The 13,572-nt window shown below is 47.9% G+C and overlaps 2 protein-coding genes across 9 annotated transcripts in view; both read right to left on the bottom strand.

Annotated features, from left to right (window-relative positions):
* Positions 1–5,483, bottom strand: part of C32H12orf43 (chromosome 32 C12orf43 homolog) — a 29,081-nt gene extending 23,598 nt beyond the window's left edge. For 4 of the 5 annotated variants that reach the window (XR_004316593.1, XR_004316594.1, XR_004316595.1 and 1 more), the window contains exons 1-6: positions 5,335–5,483; positions 3,676–3,693; positions 3,306–3,348; positions 3,028–3,126; positions 685–758; positions 48–138 (exon numbers count right to left, since the gene is read on the bottom strand). Coding sequence is in view for 2 of the 5 variants with exons in the window: in XM_014553662.2 (XP_014409148.1) it covers positions 48–138; positions 685–758; positions 3,028–3,126; positions 3,306–3,348; positions 3,676–3,693; positions 5,335–5,455 (446 nt within the window). In the remaining 3 variants the exon portion in view is untranslated. The remainder of the gene's footprint in view (positions 1–47; positions 139–684; positions 759–3,027; positions 3,127–3,305; positions 3,349–3,675; positions 3,694–5,334) is intronic. The other variant, XM_006178099.3, reaches the window with a different exon arrangement.
* Positions 5,484–7,122: 1,639 nt separating this feature from the next.
* OASL (2'-5'-oligoadenylate synthetase like) overlaps positions 7,123–13,572 on the bottom strand; it is a 16,927-nt gene continuing 10,477 nt past the window's right edge. For 2 of the 4 annotated variants that reach the window (XM_014553661.2, XM_014553660.2), the window contains exons 4-6: positions 12,048–12,289; positions 9,736–9,880; positions 7,123–8,134 (exon numbers count right to left, since the gene is read on the bottom strand). In XM_014553661.2, the coding sequence (XP_014409147.1) occupies positions 7,634–8,134; positions 9,736–9,880; positions 12,048–12,289 (888 nt within the window). In that variant the 3' untranslated portion in view covers positions 7,123–7,633. The remainder of the gene's footprint in view (positions 8,135–9,735; positions 9,881–12,047; positions 12,290–13,572) is intronic. The other 2 variants (XM_032471935.1, XM_032471934.1) reach the window with 2 other exon arrangements.

The following is a 13,572-nucleotide window of genomic DNA, read 5'->3' as shown; positions in this document are numbered from 1 at the left end:
AACAAGGCCAAAGCGAGGGCACTTGAGGAAAGGGTGTGCTGTCTCACCTGGAGCTGGAAGGCAACCGTTTCTGTTGGGGCTTGGGGGTGGCCTCCTTCTCAGGGCCTCCGGGGATGGATGTGAAGAAAAGCCGGAAGCCTGAAATCCAAAGGGGCGGAGTCAGCATCCCAGGGGCCCCCTCCCCGGGTGCCTCAGCTGCCCTGCCTCTGCCCTCAAGGAGCTCCCAGTCCACAGGGAATGGTGCCTCACAGGATGAGGGGCACGCTTATTGCCTGCTGGAGCGAGAGGACGGGGTGCTTGAGAGGAGGCCAGCTGCCAAATCAGGTCAGCACGCCCTCTGAGGCATCTGGAAGGCAGCAGTTGAGCCTCCTGCCTCAGGCAGTTTCCCAAGTGGCAGATGACTTGGGCATGGGACAGAGACCCCAGCAGGATGTCTGTAGTGTGCACTGGTGAGGCGCTCCTGCTCAGGGCCAGACAGACGAGGTCACCTCAGGCAAGTGCCTGCATTTCTTGGAGTCCCAGCCTCCCTCACAGCTCCCCCTGTAAACAGTGTCAGCACAATACCAGCCGCAGACAGGGGCTGCAGGGATGAAAGAAGGTTGCATACAAAACTGTATTCCCGGCTCCAGACTCACAGCAGGTGCTTAATAGACGAGAGCTGTTATTAATAGTATAACTGCTCACCATCATCCTCTGGGGTGACTCTCTGTACTTCAGCCTTTCTTGGCTCCTTCACTACTTCTGAGATGGTAATGGAGCTAAGGGAAGAAGAAAGAGGAGATGGTTGATTTAGGATGTGATCTGGGGTGACAAGGAAAAAAAAAACTTTAATTAAACCTTTTTTTTTTTAAGTGGAGGGGACAGGGTAATGTGATGTTAAGTGCAAAAGGAGAGAGCATACTGGCCCGATAAAGACGCTCATGCTTACAGCCCTTGCTAGCTCCCACTGCAGTGCCTCATTTGTTTAAACCCTACTTGATTCCAGAAAGTGCTGAAGAAGTTTTGAAAATATTCAGTCCAACAGAAGAGTGCAATTTTAAATGAGGCAAAGAGAAAATAAGAGCACAAGGGACAGAATGAACCAGGAGTGTGGTCAGGAAGTCCCATACACTTGCTAGACAGAGGGCACACACTGCGTTCTGAGCTTCCTGGCAGCAAGCAGGAAGAAGGAAATATGACTAATCTAGAAAAAATTGTTCTGAGGTTGGTGCCTAGAGCAGGGCAAACCTGTTTTATTTGGTTTTTGTTTTTAATTTTTAAATTTTTAAAAAGCTTGAGATAACTGCATACTGACATGATGCAGTGCCAAGAAATAACATAGAGGAAGATCCCACATACTTGTCACCCAGTTTCTCCCTGTGGTAATACTGGGCGTGACTAGCGTCCATCATCACAACTAGGAAACCAACTTTGCTACAATCCATGGAGCTTTTTCATACGTCAGACCTGGGTTTTGAATCCTGATTTTGTCACTTAACAAGGGACTTCATCTCTCTGAGTCTCTGTTACCCATCTGTACACTGGGAATGGTCACAGTCCCTGCCTCTTACAGCTGTCACAAGGATGAAATGAGATAGGGTATATGAGGCACTCAGCACAGAGCCTGGCTTGTAAGCAGGTGCTCGGTAAATGGCAGCTATGACAATGATGAAGACGATTACCATTGTAGAAATAAAAAATGAGCCTCACAGGACCCCTCACATAAAACTGGAGATGATGCCAACCAGGCGCTGACTCTGACCTGAGCATCTAGCAGTGGTTCAAGGTTGGTCCATAAGGGACATCAGGCTATGTCTAGAGATATATCTGGTTGTCACAAAAGATGAGGGGGAATGCCACTAGGGTCTAGTGGGTAGAGGCCAGGAATGCTGCTGACCATCCTGCAGTGCACAGTATGGCCCCACAACCCAGAAAGCTCCAGTCCCAAATGTCCATAGTGCCAAGGCTGAGAAACCCTGATGTAACACAGGACCAACTGGAGCACCATTTCTTTAGAGAGAAATACGGAAATGCTGCAGGGAATATTCTGACCATGTGTAACTAGCATCCTGCCGGATTTCTACCTGGGGAAACTGGCCGATGTAGGTCACTGCAATGCCAGGTGGATAAAAACTGCTCCCATGGACTAAAATGCCAACTGTCCTTCCTCAACACGTTCAGCACACTCTCGGGTCAGGGGACGAGCACTAATGTGGGGTGCAGCCTGCTGAGGCCTGGCCCACCGTTCTGTATCAGAGGAGCAGCCACTGTGCACTCTGGGAGGTTCATTTGTCCTTTTAGATGGCTATTTCAAATTGAAAGACTGTGGCCTGGATGTCCTCATCTTCCTTTTAAATCCTGCTAGGCCTCTGTCCATCGGAAACGGGTCTAGACCAGCCTGTCCTGAAACGTGCCCCATGCCCCGCTATGGGTCCTCCGTAGAACAGAGGCACTGTGGCCACATGACTCTGGAAGACGCTGAGCTACACAAAGTCACACAGGTCTCTACAGCAGGGCTTCTCAGAGCCTTGACTATTCTACAAGGAATCCAAATCTCCAGGGCACGGGGGGCACACAGAGTGCAGCGTTTCCCAGCCTCTTTGTTGCTGGACCCCTTCTGTCGAGAGCCACGCTCCAGACTCACGTTCCTTGGCCCCCACTTTAGGAACGCTGGCCTGGATCTTTACAGATTGTGTTCTCTCAGTGCCTGGCATACACAAAGCACCCAAGAAGCAGTAATTCTGTCGGTCCCTTGCCCTCTTGCGGTGGGAAGGAGCTCGCTCATCTCGGGCTCCCCTTCTACTCTGCTGGTGGCCGGGCGCAGTGGTTAAGAGCATGGCCTTCAGAGTCAAAGCCACTCTGCTCCTTCCTTCCTATGACTTCAAGCAAGTGCTTCTACTCAGAGGGGAGCCTCTATTTCTACATTTGGACAGACCCTATGTGGCAGGGTGATTATGAAAGCAGTGAGGTGACGGATGCTAGCCCACGGGAGCCATTACTGTGCATATTGATTGAGGGTGGGAGAAGAGAACAGAAGCTTCTGGTTACCTGTCCAGCAGGGCTCCCAGCTTCTTAGCTACGTGGGCTCGGAATTCGGGGGTGGTCTGAAGCTCGTTGCCATCTTGTTCGTGCTCATTCGCCTTGTGCCTACAACACACACAAAAAGGCTCACTTCCTGCAAGCTTAGAAGCTGTCCCCGTGAGGGCAGGGACAATGTATGTCTGGTTTACTCTGACATCGCAGGGTCTCACCCAGCCTCAGCCACACAGCAGGGGAGCAACATCAGTGAACAAATACATGAAATTTGAACCCACAATGCATGGTACCTGAAGCTCGGCTGGGTGGTTGGCAACTGAGTATTCGCAGCACCTGTGGAAAAACAGAACGCTGAGGCATTTATAGAGGAAATGACAGTAACAATTGTCAAGTGCTGTATTTTATGTGATTTACATGCGTAACTCACTGAATCTTCCTAACAACCTCACGGGGGAGGGGTCACAATTATCCCCATTTTGCAGAAGAGGAAACTGAGTCAAGGAGATGTAAAAGAGCTGAGCCAGAGTCAAACAGCTAGTAAGCGACAGAGTTGAGGACCCAGGCTGTCTGGCCCTAGAGCCCTGCTCTTAGCCACCATGATTGAACAGGCAAGTCTAAGGATCATTTGATTTCAGTATTTATTGAGTACCTAGTACGTACCTGGCTGTGTGCTGAGTGCTGTGGAGGAGAGAGAAGGGGACTCAGTTATGCTGATCACATTTTTCAAGCTAAGACAATGGGGATGCCTGGCCTGGCGGTCACCTGCTCAACCAAACACTGAAGGTCTAATATTACCCGGCTGGTGTTCCAGCTGCTGAACAACTTAGATGAAGATCCCAGCCCTCATGGAGCTGACATTCTAGTTGGTGGAAACAGATGACAAAAAACACACACAATTAAAACACAAAATTAGATAATAGGTACAGGGAAAACACACAAAGCAGGGGAGGGAGGTAAGGAGTGCTGGTTGGGGATCACTTTATAAAAGTGGGCAGACAGCTTCACTGACAGGTGACACGTGAGCAGAGATTGGAGACCATGGCTATCCAGGAGAGTCTTGCAGGCAGAGGGAAGAGCAGCTGCAAAGGCCCTGAGGCAGGGGCCTGTCTGGTGTGTTTCAGAACCAGCAATGAGGCCAGTGGGGCTGAAGCCCAGGGAGCGGGGGTAACAGCAGAAACGGAGAACTTGTAGGGGCCAGACCACGTGATGACTTGGGCCTTGAGGGAGGTGAGGGGCCACAGGAAGGCTGTGCACTGAGGAGGGACACACATGCATTCAGGATTTTACAGAATCTCTGGGGCTGCTGTGAGGAGCCAGACTGCAGAGGGACAAGGGCGGAAGCAGGCGGAAGACTGCTGTAGTAACTGAGATGGTGAGAAGTGGCAGGACTCGGGATGTGAGTATTTTGAAGATGGATCAATGGGATTTTGCTGATGGTCTAGACAGACAGTGTGGGAGATGAGTGAAAGATGGCTCTGAGCTTTGTGAATCCTGGGACAAAATGTGCTTGTGTTTTTAAGAGGCCAACTGAGCCAAATGGACACTTGGTAATTCGACCCAAAGCAGGGCCACAGCGCATCAAACACTCCAGGGGACACAGCTGACACTGTGGTCTGTGTCGCCGGCTCTGGAGCACAATGCAGGATGTGAAGTGCCCGATGCTCCTGGACTTGAGGAATTTGGAAGCCTGGGATACACGGTCTTTAAAGACCTGGTCCTTCTTGAGTGATCACAGGAAGAAGAGGATTTCTTCTGTCACGACCACAGACCAGTGGATGTGAGGTTCTGTCACGGAACAGAAGCAGTCAGATCCCAGGCCCCAGATGACAAGAGTTCAGTTGAGCCCTGGCTCCTCTACTGACGACCTTGGACAAGTCATGTTACCTCCCCAAGCCTTTGTTTTTTCTAATCTATAAAATAGGGATAGATTACTGACCTTCCAGGGTGAGTCTGAGGACATAATGAAGTTTTATGTTGTTTCGGACACTTCGTTTGCATGTCCATTCTCTCCCTGGATTTGTAAGCTACCGGAGTACATGGTCTGCTTCTTTTTATCTTATCTCCAGCTCTCGGCATAGTGCCTTGGTGTAAAATAAATGTTGCAAAAAGGAGTCAAAAGTGTACATTGCCCTAAAATTAAAGGGGTCTGAGGGTTTGGACGACCAGTTCCTCATCAGTGGATTAAAGACCTCCCAACCCTGGAGCCTTCTCGGGGAAAGAAGTGGAATCCCGGTGACTCCCTCCTCACCATCCATCCTCTTAGGCCGCAGGGGAAGATCCTACGCCCTTCGGCCAGACTCCCTGAACACAGTCCCCTACCGGCTGTTGGCTTCACCGGCCCCCTCGGGCGCTGCTCCAAGCCCCAGGCCGGCATCGCTGCCTCGCGACATCGTTGCACCTCCTCCGCGTCGCTGCTGCTGCTGCTTTCCAAATCGCTCATGGTGCCATTGGGCGCCGCCACCTTGAACCACCGCAAAGGATTGTGGGGAGCGCCTCCACGACCCTACAAGACAGCGGAAAAGCGCAAGGCATTGTGGGGATTGTAGTTCTCAGCCTCAGGCCGCCATTGGTCGCAAAAGGTCTTGGAGGTTTCCTTAAACGTGAGAGCTAGGAGGGCCTAAGAGATCGACTTAATCTCTTATTTAATGCATGATTTAATCTCTTATTTAATGCATGGATGAAGACTCATACATAGTAATATCCCAAATGTGACTTTTTACTATTAATGACAACTGAATTTCAGGATCATTTGTTTTCTTTGTAATCATGTGTGTTATATTTTTATGCATCCTTTTCTTGATGAGGAAAATGAGACCTACTCAGGGGAAGGAATCGCCTAAGGTCACGCAGGGGGTTAATGACAGAGCCAGGATTGGTTTGCAGGTTTTGATCCAGGGCACTTTCAATATTTCCATTTATTCCAGTAATTCCGAAATCCATCTGGGCATCGGAAGAACTTCAGGGAACTCATTAAAACGCACATTGTTGAGTCTCACTAAAACTAACCGAATCAGAGTCTCCAAGTGGTGGGACTCAGGAATCTGTATTTCCTCCAATATTCTAGGGCGTTGACTATTTGGTACAGTCTGTGAACCAGCAGCATTGGAAACTCATGGGAGCTTGCTACAGATGCAGAATCTTGGCATCAGCCCAGAACTACTGAATCAGAACTTGCCTTTACACAGGACCTCCAGGTGATTTGTGTGCACATTAATGTTTGAGAGGCACTCTCCTAGGTGATTCTGATGCACGGTTTGGTTTGGGAAACATTCTGCGATTTTCTAACATCAAGACTTCACTCTGCCTGCACACGGGAAACATCTGGGAAACTTTTAAATACTGACTCCTAAGATCCACCCAAGACCAACACATTAGAATCTGCAAAATTAAGATACTCCACTGTGAAAGATGAACGAAATCACTTTTGTCTTCGTAATGCTTTTCTTTTTATCTTATATTTGAAGTTGTGTAAAAATCATTTTTAAAATAAACTCTCTGGCTTCAGCTTTTCTATTATGAAAGAGAGGAAGGCGACTTGTTCATCATTTTATGAAACAAGAATCGGCCCACTGTCTAGAACTTGGGCTATACTGGGTGTTATGAGGGATACAAAGATGTGGGCTACCCTGTCTACCCCAAGGAAAAGTGGCACTCTTTCTGCCCCGGAAGGCAAAAAGAGGTGGGAAACAGATTATTATTGATAAAGTGCCCAAAGACTATTGAGAACCAATTATGAAGTATCTTTTTTTTTTAACCCTTATGGTGAGTAGTCCATTAGAAAACAGGGCAAAAGGGGAAGGGAAAAAAGGAAATTTTTATGGGTTGATTGGAGTAAACCTAATCACATGATGTCCTTTGACAATAAAGATGCTATTACTTTCCTTAAGTCCTTGGAGCATTAGGTACTGTTTGTGTGTGTGTTTTAGGAATTGAGCAGATTTTTAACACTGCGTCATCCTCGCTCTCCCAGACTTTGCATGTCTTCATCTCAGTTTCCCCACGGTCTTCACCTTCCAGAGTTGAGAGGCTCAAGCTGACTAAACATTAACCCCCTAGGACAGCCTTAGCACCTATGGAAAGAAATGAAGACCACCCAGAAGAGAATGAACAAAGGTTATTTATTTCCAAGTTGCAGTAGCAAGGGAGTCAGCCACCATCACTTGTGTTTGGCAAAGACTCCAACACAGTCAGGGCAATGGGGAAGCTTCATACTGGGGAAAAGGGAAGGCTTCAGGTATATCCTAATTGTGGTTGTTTGCATGGGGAAGCTGGAGGCGGGCTAACTAGAAGCAGGGCATCCTATATGATTGGTTAGGGAGCTTGTTTGGCTTTCTTTGGTTGGTCCTAAGTTGGAAGGGGGGAAATAGGGAAGCTGGCAGTTATTGACCAAATCCTGATGGTTTGGGGTTGACTGATGCAGAGGTTGTGGTTTGGCTTTCGGGCTGGTGGCTGCTGAGGTGGTGGGTCAGAATTCTATTGTCAAGTGCAGTCTTGCCATTGTCAGTTTGTGCATCTAGTCTCTCATATGCCTCCTCATTTGTTCACTGGCGAGGTAAGGGGAAGCTGGTGGGACCTGGATCAAATGGCAGAAATGCACAGAGACGTCTCCTAGAGGACACTATCTGGGTAGAAATTGAGCCTCCCCAGCTTTCTTCTTGGAGAGGATAAGGGTGTCACTGTCTTGGAACCCACAGATCCCCAACCTCCACCAATCTTGCAGGACTTGGCCTTGGAACTCCAGCTGTTGCTCCTCTCTGAACAGCTCCTCCTTCTCTTCAATCTGCTGCTTCAGATCCAGGATGAGGCTGTTGGGGTCAACAGCATAGGAGTGGCTCCAACCACTGGGATTCTTCACAAAGAGCTGGATCTCAGGAGGAACGGTCTCCAGCAGACAGATGCGGGTGTTGGAGAAGATCCCATAACTGGCCAAGTAGTCGCGGCTCCTGAGAAGCTGCCGCTCCCCGCTGGGCTCCTGGAAGGACAGACGCAGTACAGCCGAGGAGCCCAGTGTCTCCTGGATCTCCTCTTTAATCTCCTTTATGAGCTTGTAAGGGTTCACCGTGAGAGTTAAATCAGGGTAACCACACTGCTCCACTGTCACTTGGATGTCTCGTGCGCTCTGGAAGGGAGAGGAGAGAGATGGGTTAAGTCCGCATCCCTGTCTGAGTGCAAAAGTTCCCTTCACCTGTCCTCATCTTTGCAACAACAGCAGCACATATTTAGAGGGTGCCAACCCCTTTCCAGGCTCTGGGCTGGGCACCATTCATAGTCTTCTTAACACATTTTGTTCTCGCGGTGGCCCTATGAGGTTGGTTCTATTATTAGCCCATTTTACAGATGAAGAAACCGTGGTTGAGCAGGGTTAAGTTATTTACTGACCATTACAAAAGGAGCAAGGAGCAGAGCAGGTATTTGAACTGAGGTCAGTCAGACTCCAAAGTCTGTTCATCACCACCTGAGGCCACACTCAAGGGCCCAAGAGCCCCAGGTGGCTGGAGAACACCATCTGGAAGGTGCTGGGGGAGGGGGATGGTAGGCAGACCCCTAGCTAATCCGTTCAAGCTGATCCTTTTTTCTTTCAAGAAGGAAGAGGCCTAGCATTGCCAACTCTTCTGATTTTTCAAGATGAAAATCTATGCATGAGGGTTTTTATATTCAGGAAAAATCCAGAGGGATATACTTTTTAGCCCATCTGTGGGCCTCCTCTGGCTGGTACGGCCCCAGTTTGTAATGTCTGTGCCTGATCCTCTGAGTCTGCTTATGCCTTCTGCTCCAAGTAGCTTAGTCTTTTGCACACTCCTCCAGTCCTTTGCCCTGACCCTCTACCTGGATGGAGTACCCTTCATTCTGAGTCTACATCCCTCCCTGGCTTTTGGGGCCCACCTCAAGCCCTCACTTCAAGGAATCTTCCTTGGTGACTTCTGGTGACATTTGTTTTCTGATTCCACAGCCCCACAAAGATCTGGATGTGAATCCTGGCTCTGCTGCTTCTTAGCAGTGTGACCTTGGTTAATCACCTTAATTTCTCTGAGCCTCAGTTTCTTCATCTGTAAAGTGGGGATAATAATGTTAAAGATAATGATAATAATAGTACTTGATCTTTCTATTTTGCAGAACTATTGCTGGACAAGTGCTCTGCAAATTGTAAAAGCACAATGTGATGAAAATACATTATTACGATCTTTACCTATACCATAGGTTTGGCATCATATTATAATATTATAATGGCATTTTTTCTTTTCTGAGTGTCTTCTCTGGTGATTCTGATTAGCAGTTTTGTGCAAGTTTGTGTCATGGACTTGTTTCCTGACAAAATCTGGTGAGTTTCTTCAAGCAGGGGCCAGGCCTTATTTCTGTACCAGTGTTGCCCCGTTGGCCACCTCCCATCAGCCCAGTGCTGGCACGGAACAGCTGATTGAATTGACTTGTGTGGGCTCAACTTATGCAAAGAATGATTGACAGCAAAGAATCCCAGTGATTCTTTGGAAGGTTACAGAAAGAAGAAAGAACAGGGAAACAAGAATTTGAAGATAAGGAATCTGAGGCTCAGAGAGTTGAATAATTTCCCCAAGTTCACAGAGCTGGTGGGTGGTGCAGCCAGGCCTCAAACTGACACTCACGCCCTATTGGCTCCACTGACACCAAAGTAAATAAGTAAATACTATGTGGTGTTCTCATTCTGAGCTTCAAGCCCCTGGCAGCCCAGAGAAGAACCATTACCTTCACGTTCCAGCTGCAGACTTGGTGCTTGTTGTTATAGCAACAGTTTTGTTTCAGGCACTGTCTGGCCCTCTGAGAGACTGTTTCCCATTTGTAGCCTCTCGCCACATTGTGGGTGGGGTCAGCCGGATCCAGGATGATGGGCCTGCAATGCAGAGAGAGGGTGTGCAGGCTCGCTCTAGTTTGGGGGCCTGTAAGCCAGGAAGAAGCCTCCTTGGCAATCATCTACTCCAGCCTCTGTGCTTCTGCTATGTCCAGAACCCAGAGCAGCCAGTCCAGGAGGGCCCCCAAAACATCACCAGAGAGTAACAGAACAGGGAGGATTCTATTTCCAAGAATTTCTCTTGGAGAGCGTACTGTAGGTGCTTGCAAAGAATTTTTGAGTTGTAGACCCTACTCAGGCAGGTGGACCTCTTAAGTTCAGAGCTTTTGTTTTGCTGGGCAGGCTACATAAGTGAGCTGAGGCTAGGGCTGCTGAACTGCTCTGGATGATAGTAACACCACCAGTGCCATTTACTGGGGGCTATTGAGGCACTGGGCCAAACTCTGAATGAACCTATTCTAATTCCTACAACAAGTCTGTAAGGAAGGAGCTATGGTGATGATGATGATGATGGTTTCCCCCATTGTACAGATGAGGAAACTGAGGCACAAACCTCCTTAGGTTCTCCCAACCTGAAGATGGGACTTGTACCCATCTCTCCTGCCTCAACAGACGACAGGTTGGGCTGCCTCTAAGCATCTCTCCTCCTAGGTAAATGAATAAATATTTTAAAGAATGTTGGATTGAAGGGGGTCTAATAGCCTACTTGGGCTGCTCAGGGTGACCACATGTGTAGGATGTCAAACCCATGATCAAGACCTGGCCCTTGTACTCTGGGAGCTTTTGACTCAGGTGCTCATTGCTACCTTATCTATGTGACAGAATGTGATAGAAGGTTATTGCTGTGAACTGGACACTTTAGGCTCCATGCTCTCGACTCCCAACATTCCTGGCTTCCTGAAATGGTCCTGCCTAAAGGAGTCAGGGAGCAGTGCCAGGCTGTCCTATGGGGTAGGGTCACCTGACTCAAAGTGACCCACCAGGTGACCTGATGTGCAGGGACAGTGCCCAGTGAACAGACTGGTTCCCTCTGGAATTTGGACCAGCGATGATGGGAGTCAACCTCATCAACTAAGAGTAAGAGGGGAGCAGGGCAGGTGTGGAGAGAGAGGCAGAGGCAGCGAGAGGAAAGGGACCATGTGGCAAAAAGAGAGAGAGGGAGTCTATGCGTTTGCTCAGGCCCCAGTGGTTTTCCAAGGTCAATTTTCTGAGCATCCCTACAATAAGGCTTTTTAGAAGAAGACCTGATTTTTCTTCCTTGTAAAAAACAGTCACATAACGGAACAGTAAACACTCTTGTGATACTGCTTGCTTCTAATATAAAGAGTTGTCTCAAGCTAGGTTCCCCCAGAAGCAGATCCCAGGATAAGAATTTGAGTGCAGGTCATTTATTTGGAAGGAGATGCCAGGAAGCACCAGTGAGGGACTGGCAAAGTGAGACAGGGAAGGGAAGGGAAGGATGACAACACAAGGCATGTATCAAGGTGATTACCACTGTGAGCAACTGGGGTTTAGTCCCACTGGGTGGACTCTGGGAACCAGTACAGAATATGTGACCCAGAGAGAGTCTTTCCATCTGAGATGGGAGGGAGCTGGGGTGTTTACATGCCAACTTCCACCAGTCACTGGGGGAACTTGAAAAACCACAGACAAAGGGACGAAGGTGCTGACAGTTGGGAGGTTGAACCAGTCTTCCCTGAAATGGTAAAGGCCCAGGGAGTATGAGTGGGCACTGGTAGCATGTGCTATAATATTGAACATTTATCGGGCATCTCCCATAGTCTGGATACCGTAGGCCCTTTACATATATTTCCTCTAGCTCTCCCAACAGTAACTGATGCCAGTCACTCCTGTCTTGCAGGTGAGGAATGGAGGCTCACAGAGATGAGAAAATGGCAGAGCTGGGATTACACTTGAGTCTCCACGATTCTTCCCACTTTCCCACACTGTCACTAAAAAGCACTGAAATTATCTGAGGGCAAGAGGGCTGAAGCAAGGTGGAGTGGTGGCTTCAGGAACAAGGAAAAGGCTTATAGCCCCTAAGGCCCTGGTAATTTTGAAAGGCAGCCAACTTGAGTTGTCATCCTTGTCGGGGTGAGATTTCAGCTTTCCTACTGAATAAAGCCCACCCATAAAACCTGATGCCACCTTTCCTTCAACTCTCTTTCTTTCCTCTTTGAGGTGTGGTTGGCATGTGGTGATCTAGTACCTCTCATTTTTGAGCTCTTTTCTGACAAAGTCCTCGATGATCGTGTTCTGGAATGTGTAGTACTTGGTCCAGAAGATACAGAGGGACTGATACTTTGTGAGCAGGCTCATCACAGTGACCAGGCCTCTGTCCAGATCGAAATTCTCATTTTCCTGAGTACCCACTTCCCAGGCATAGATGGTCAGTAGCTCGAGGGCATAGAGAGGCGGCAGGTTGGCCCTGGGGCACAGAGCTTTCACGTACTGTTGAAAGACATGGAAAGAGAAGAGACCCCAAGATTCCTTGTAAAGATGACATTGAACCAGAAACTGGAAAATCCAAATTCTTGTCCCAGCTCTGCTACCTACTTGGCCAAGTGACCTTCCCTCTCTGGCTCTAAATGGGTTTCTCTACTTTAGAATTTAAGTAACTGGGTTAGTCTAGTTGGTTTCAGACTGTGACAGATGTTACTCCTGGAATGGAGTGATGAAGAGGTGTCCCAAAGAGCGAGCAGGTTGGGGTCTGCCATCAGCACCCCAGACTAAGCAGCTCCATTTAAATTTATTTGGGCTTCTGAAAGGTTTCCTTTAAGGAAAAGTCTTCTTAGCCAAAAAAACAAAAAATAGTGTGTGTGTTGGGGGATTACAGGACTAGGTAGTAGCTGAGAATCTATGGTGAGCATCAGGGTTGCCTCTCTAACAGGTGTTTCTTCCTTCTCCATTGTATAGTAGTCTTGCTGTTTGAATGGGATTGACCTGCCCCTCATCTCCAGGGCTGGCCTTAACTGGACAGGATCATCAGTATAAACCTATTCCCCTTGCCAAGTGATTGGTTCAAGAGAAGCCCTTGTGATCTAAGTTGGCTCAATTTGAGTCAAGCTTAATTCTTTTGTTCAGTGGTCGAAGGAAGAAAAGTCCCCTCTTGTATGTGGATGTGAGGGCAGGAACAGATGTGGTCATTTTGCCACCATGAGGGAAACCAGCCTGAGCACCAAGGTGATGTAAGAATTGAGAGAAGCTGAAAGTACCATAAACAGAGCTGGAGTCTTCACCAAACAGCATCTGAAGTCCCCTTTTCACTGTTGTGGGTTTTCACACATGAGCTGATAATTCTCTCTGTTATGCCAGTATGAGTTGGTTTTTCTGTTTTCTTTTTTCTTTTTTTTTTGGTGTGTGTTAATTGCAGAATAAAGCATCTTAACTGATATCAGTCACTTCCTGCCTAGAAACCACTCTAACATTGAGCTAGGAAGTGAAAATTTCTGTCAAACTTCCAGCTATTTGGTTTGTGGAAGCAAAACTGACATCTTGTCCACTGGCCATTACAAATAAGTATTGTATCATACCCCACAGTCAAATGGACAAAACCCCACTTTGACCTTGAAACAAAAAGAACAGGGTCATCTTGTCTAGTTCTAGCCCCCCAAATAAATGAAACCTCACGCCTTGCCTGTAAGTTATTGACTCACTAACAAAAACAACTTTATCTTTGACTTTAAAAATCTTTTAAATGAAATTCAAATGTATTTATTAATTAATTTGTTTTT

Source organism: Camelus ferus, chromosome 32 (genome assembly GCF_009834535.1).
Source record: "Camelus ferus isolate YT-003-E chromosome 32, BCGSAC_Cfer_1.0, whole genome shotgun sequence".
Lineage (NCBI taxonomy): Eukaryota > Metazoa > Chordata > Mammalia > Artiodactyla > Camelidae > Camelus > Camelus ferus.
This window is presented reverse-complemented; position numbering and strand designations above follow the sequence as displayed.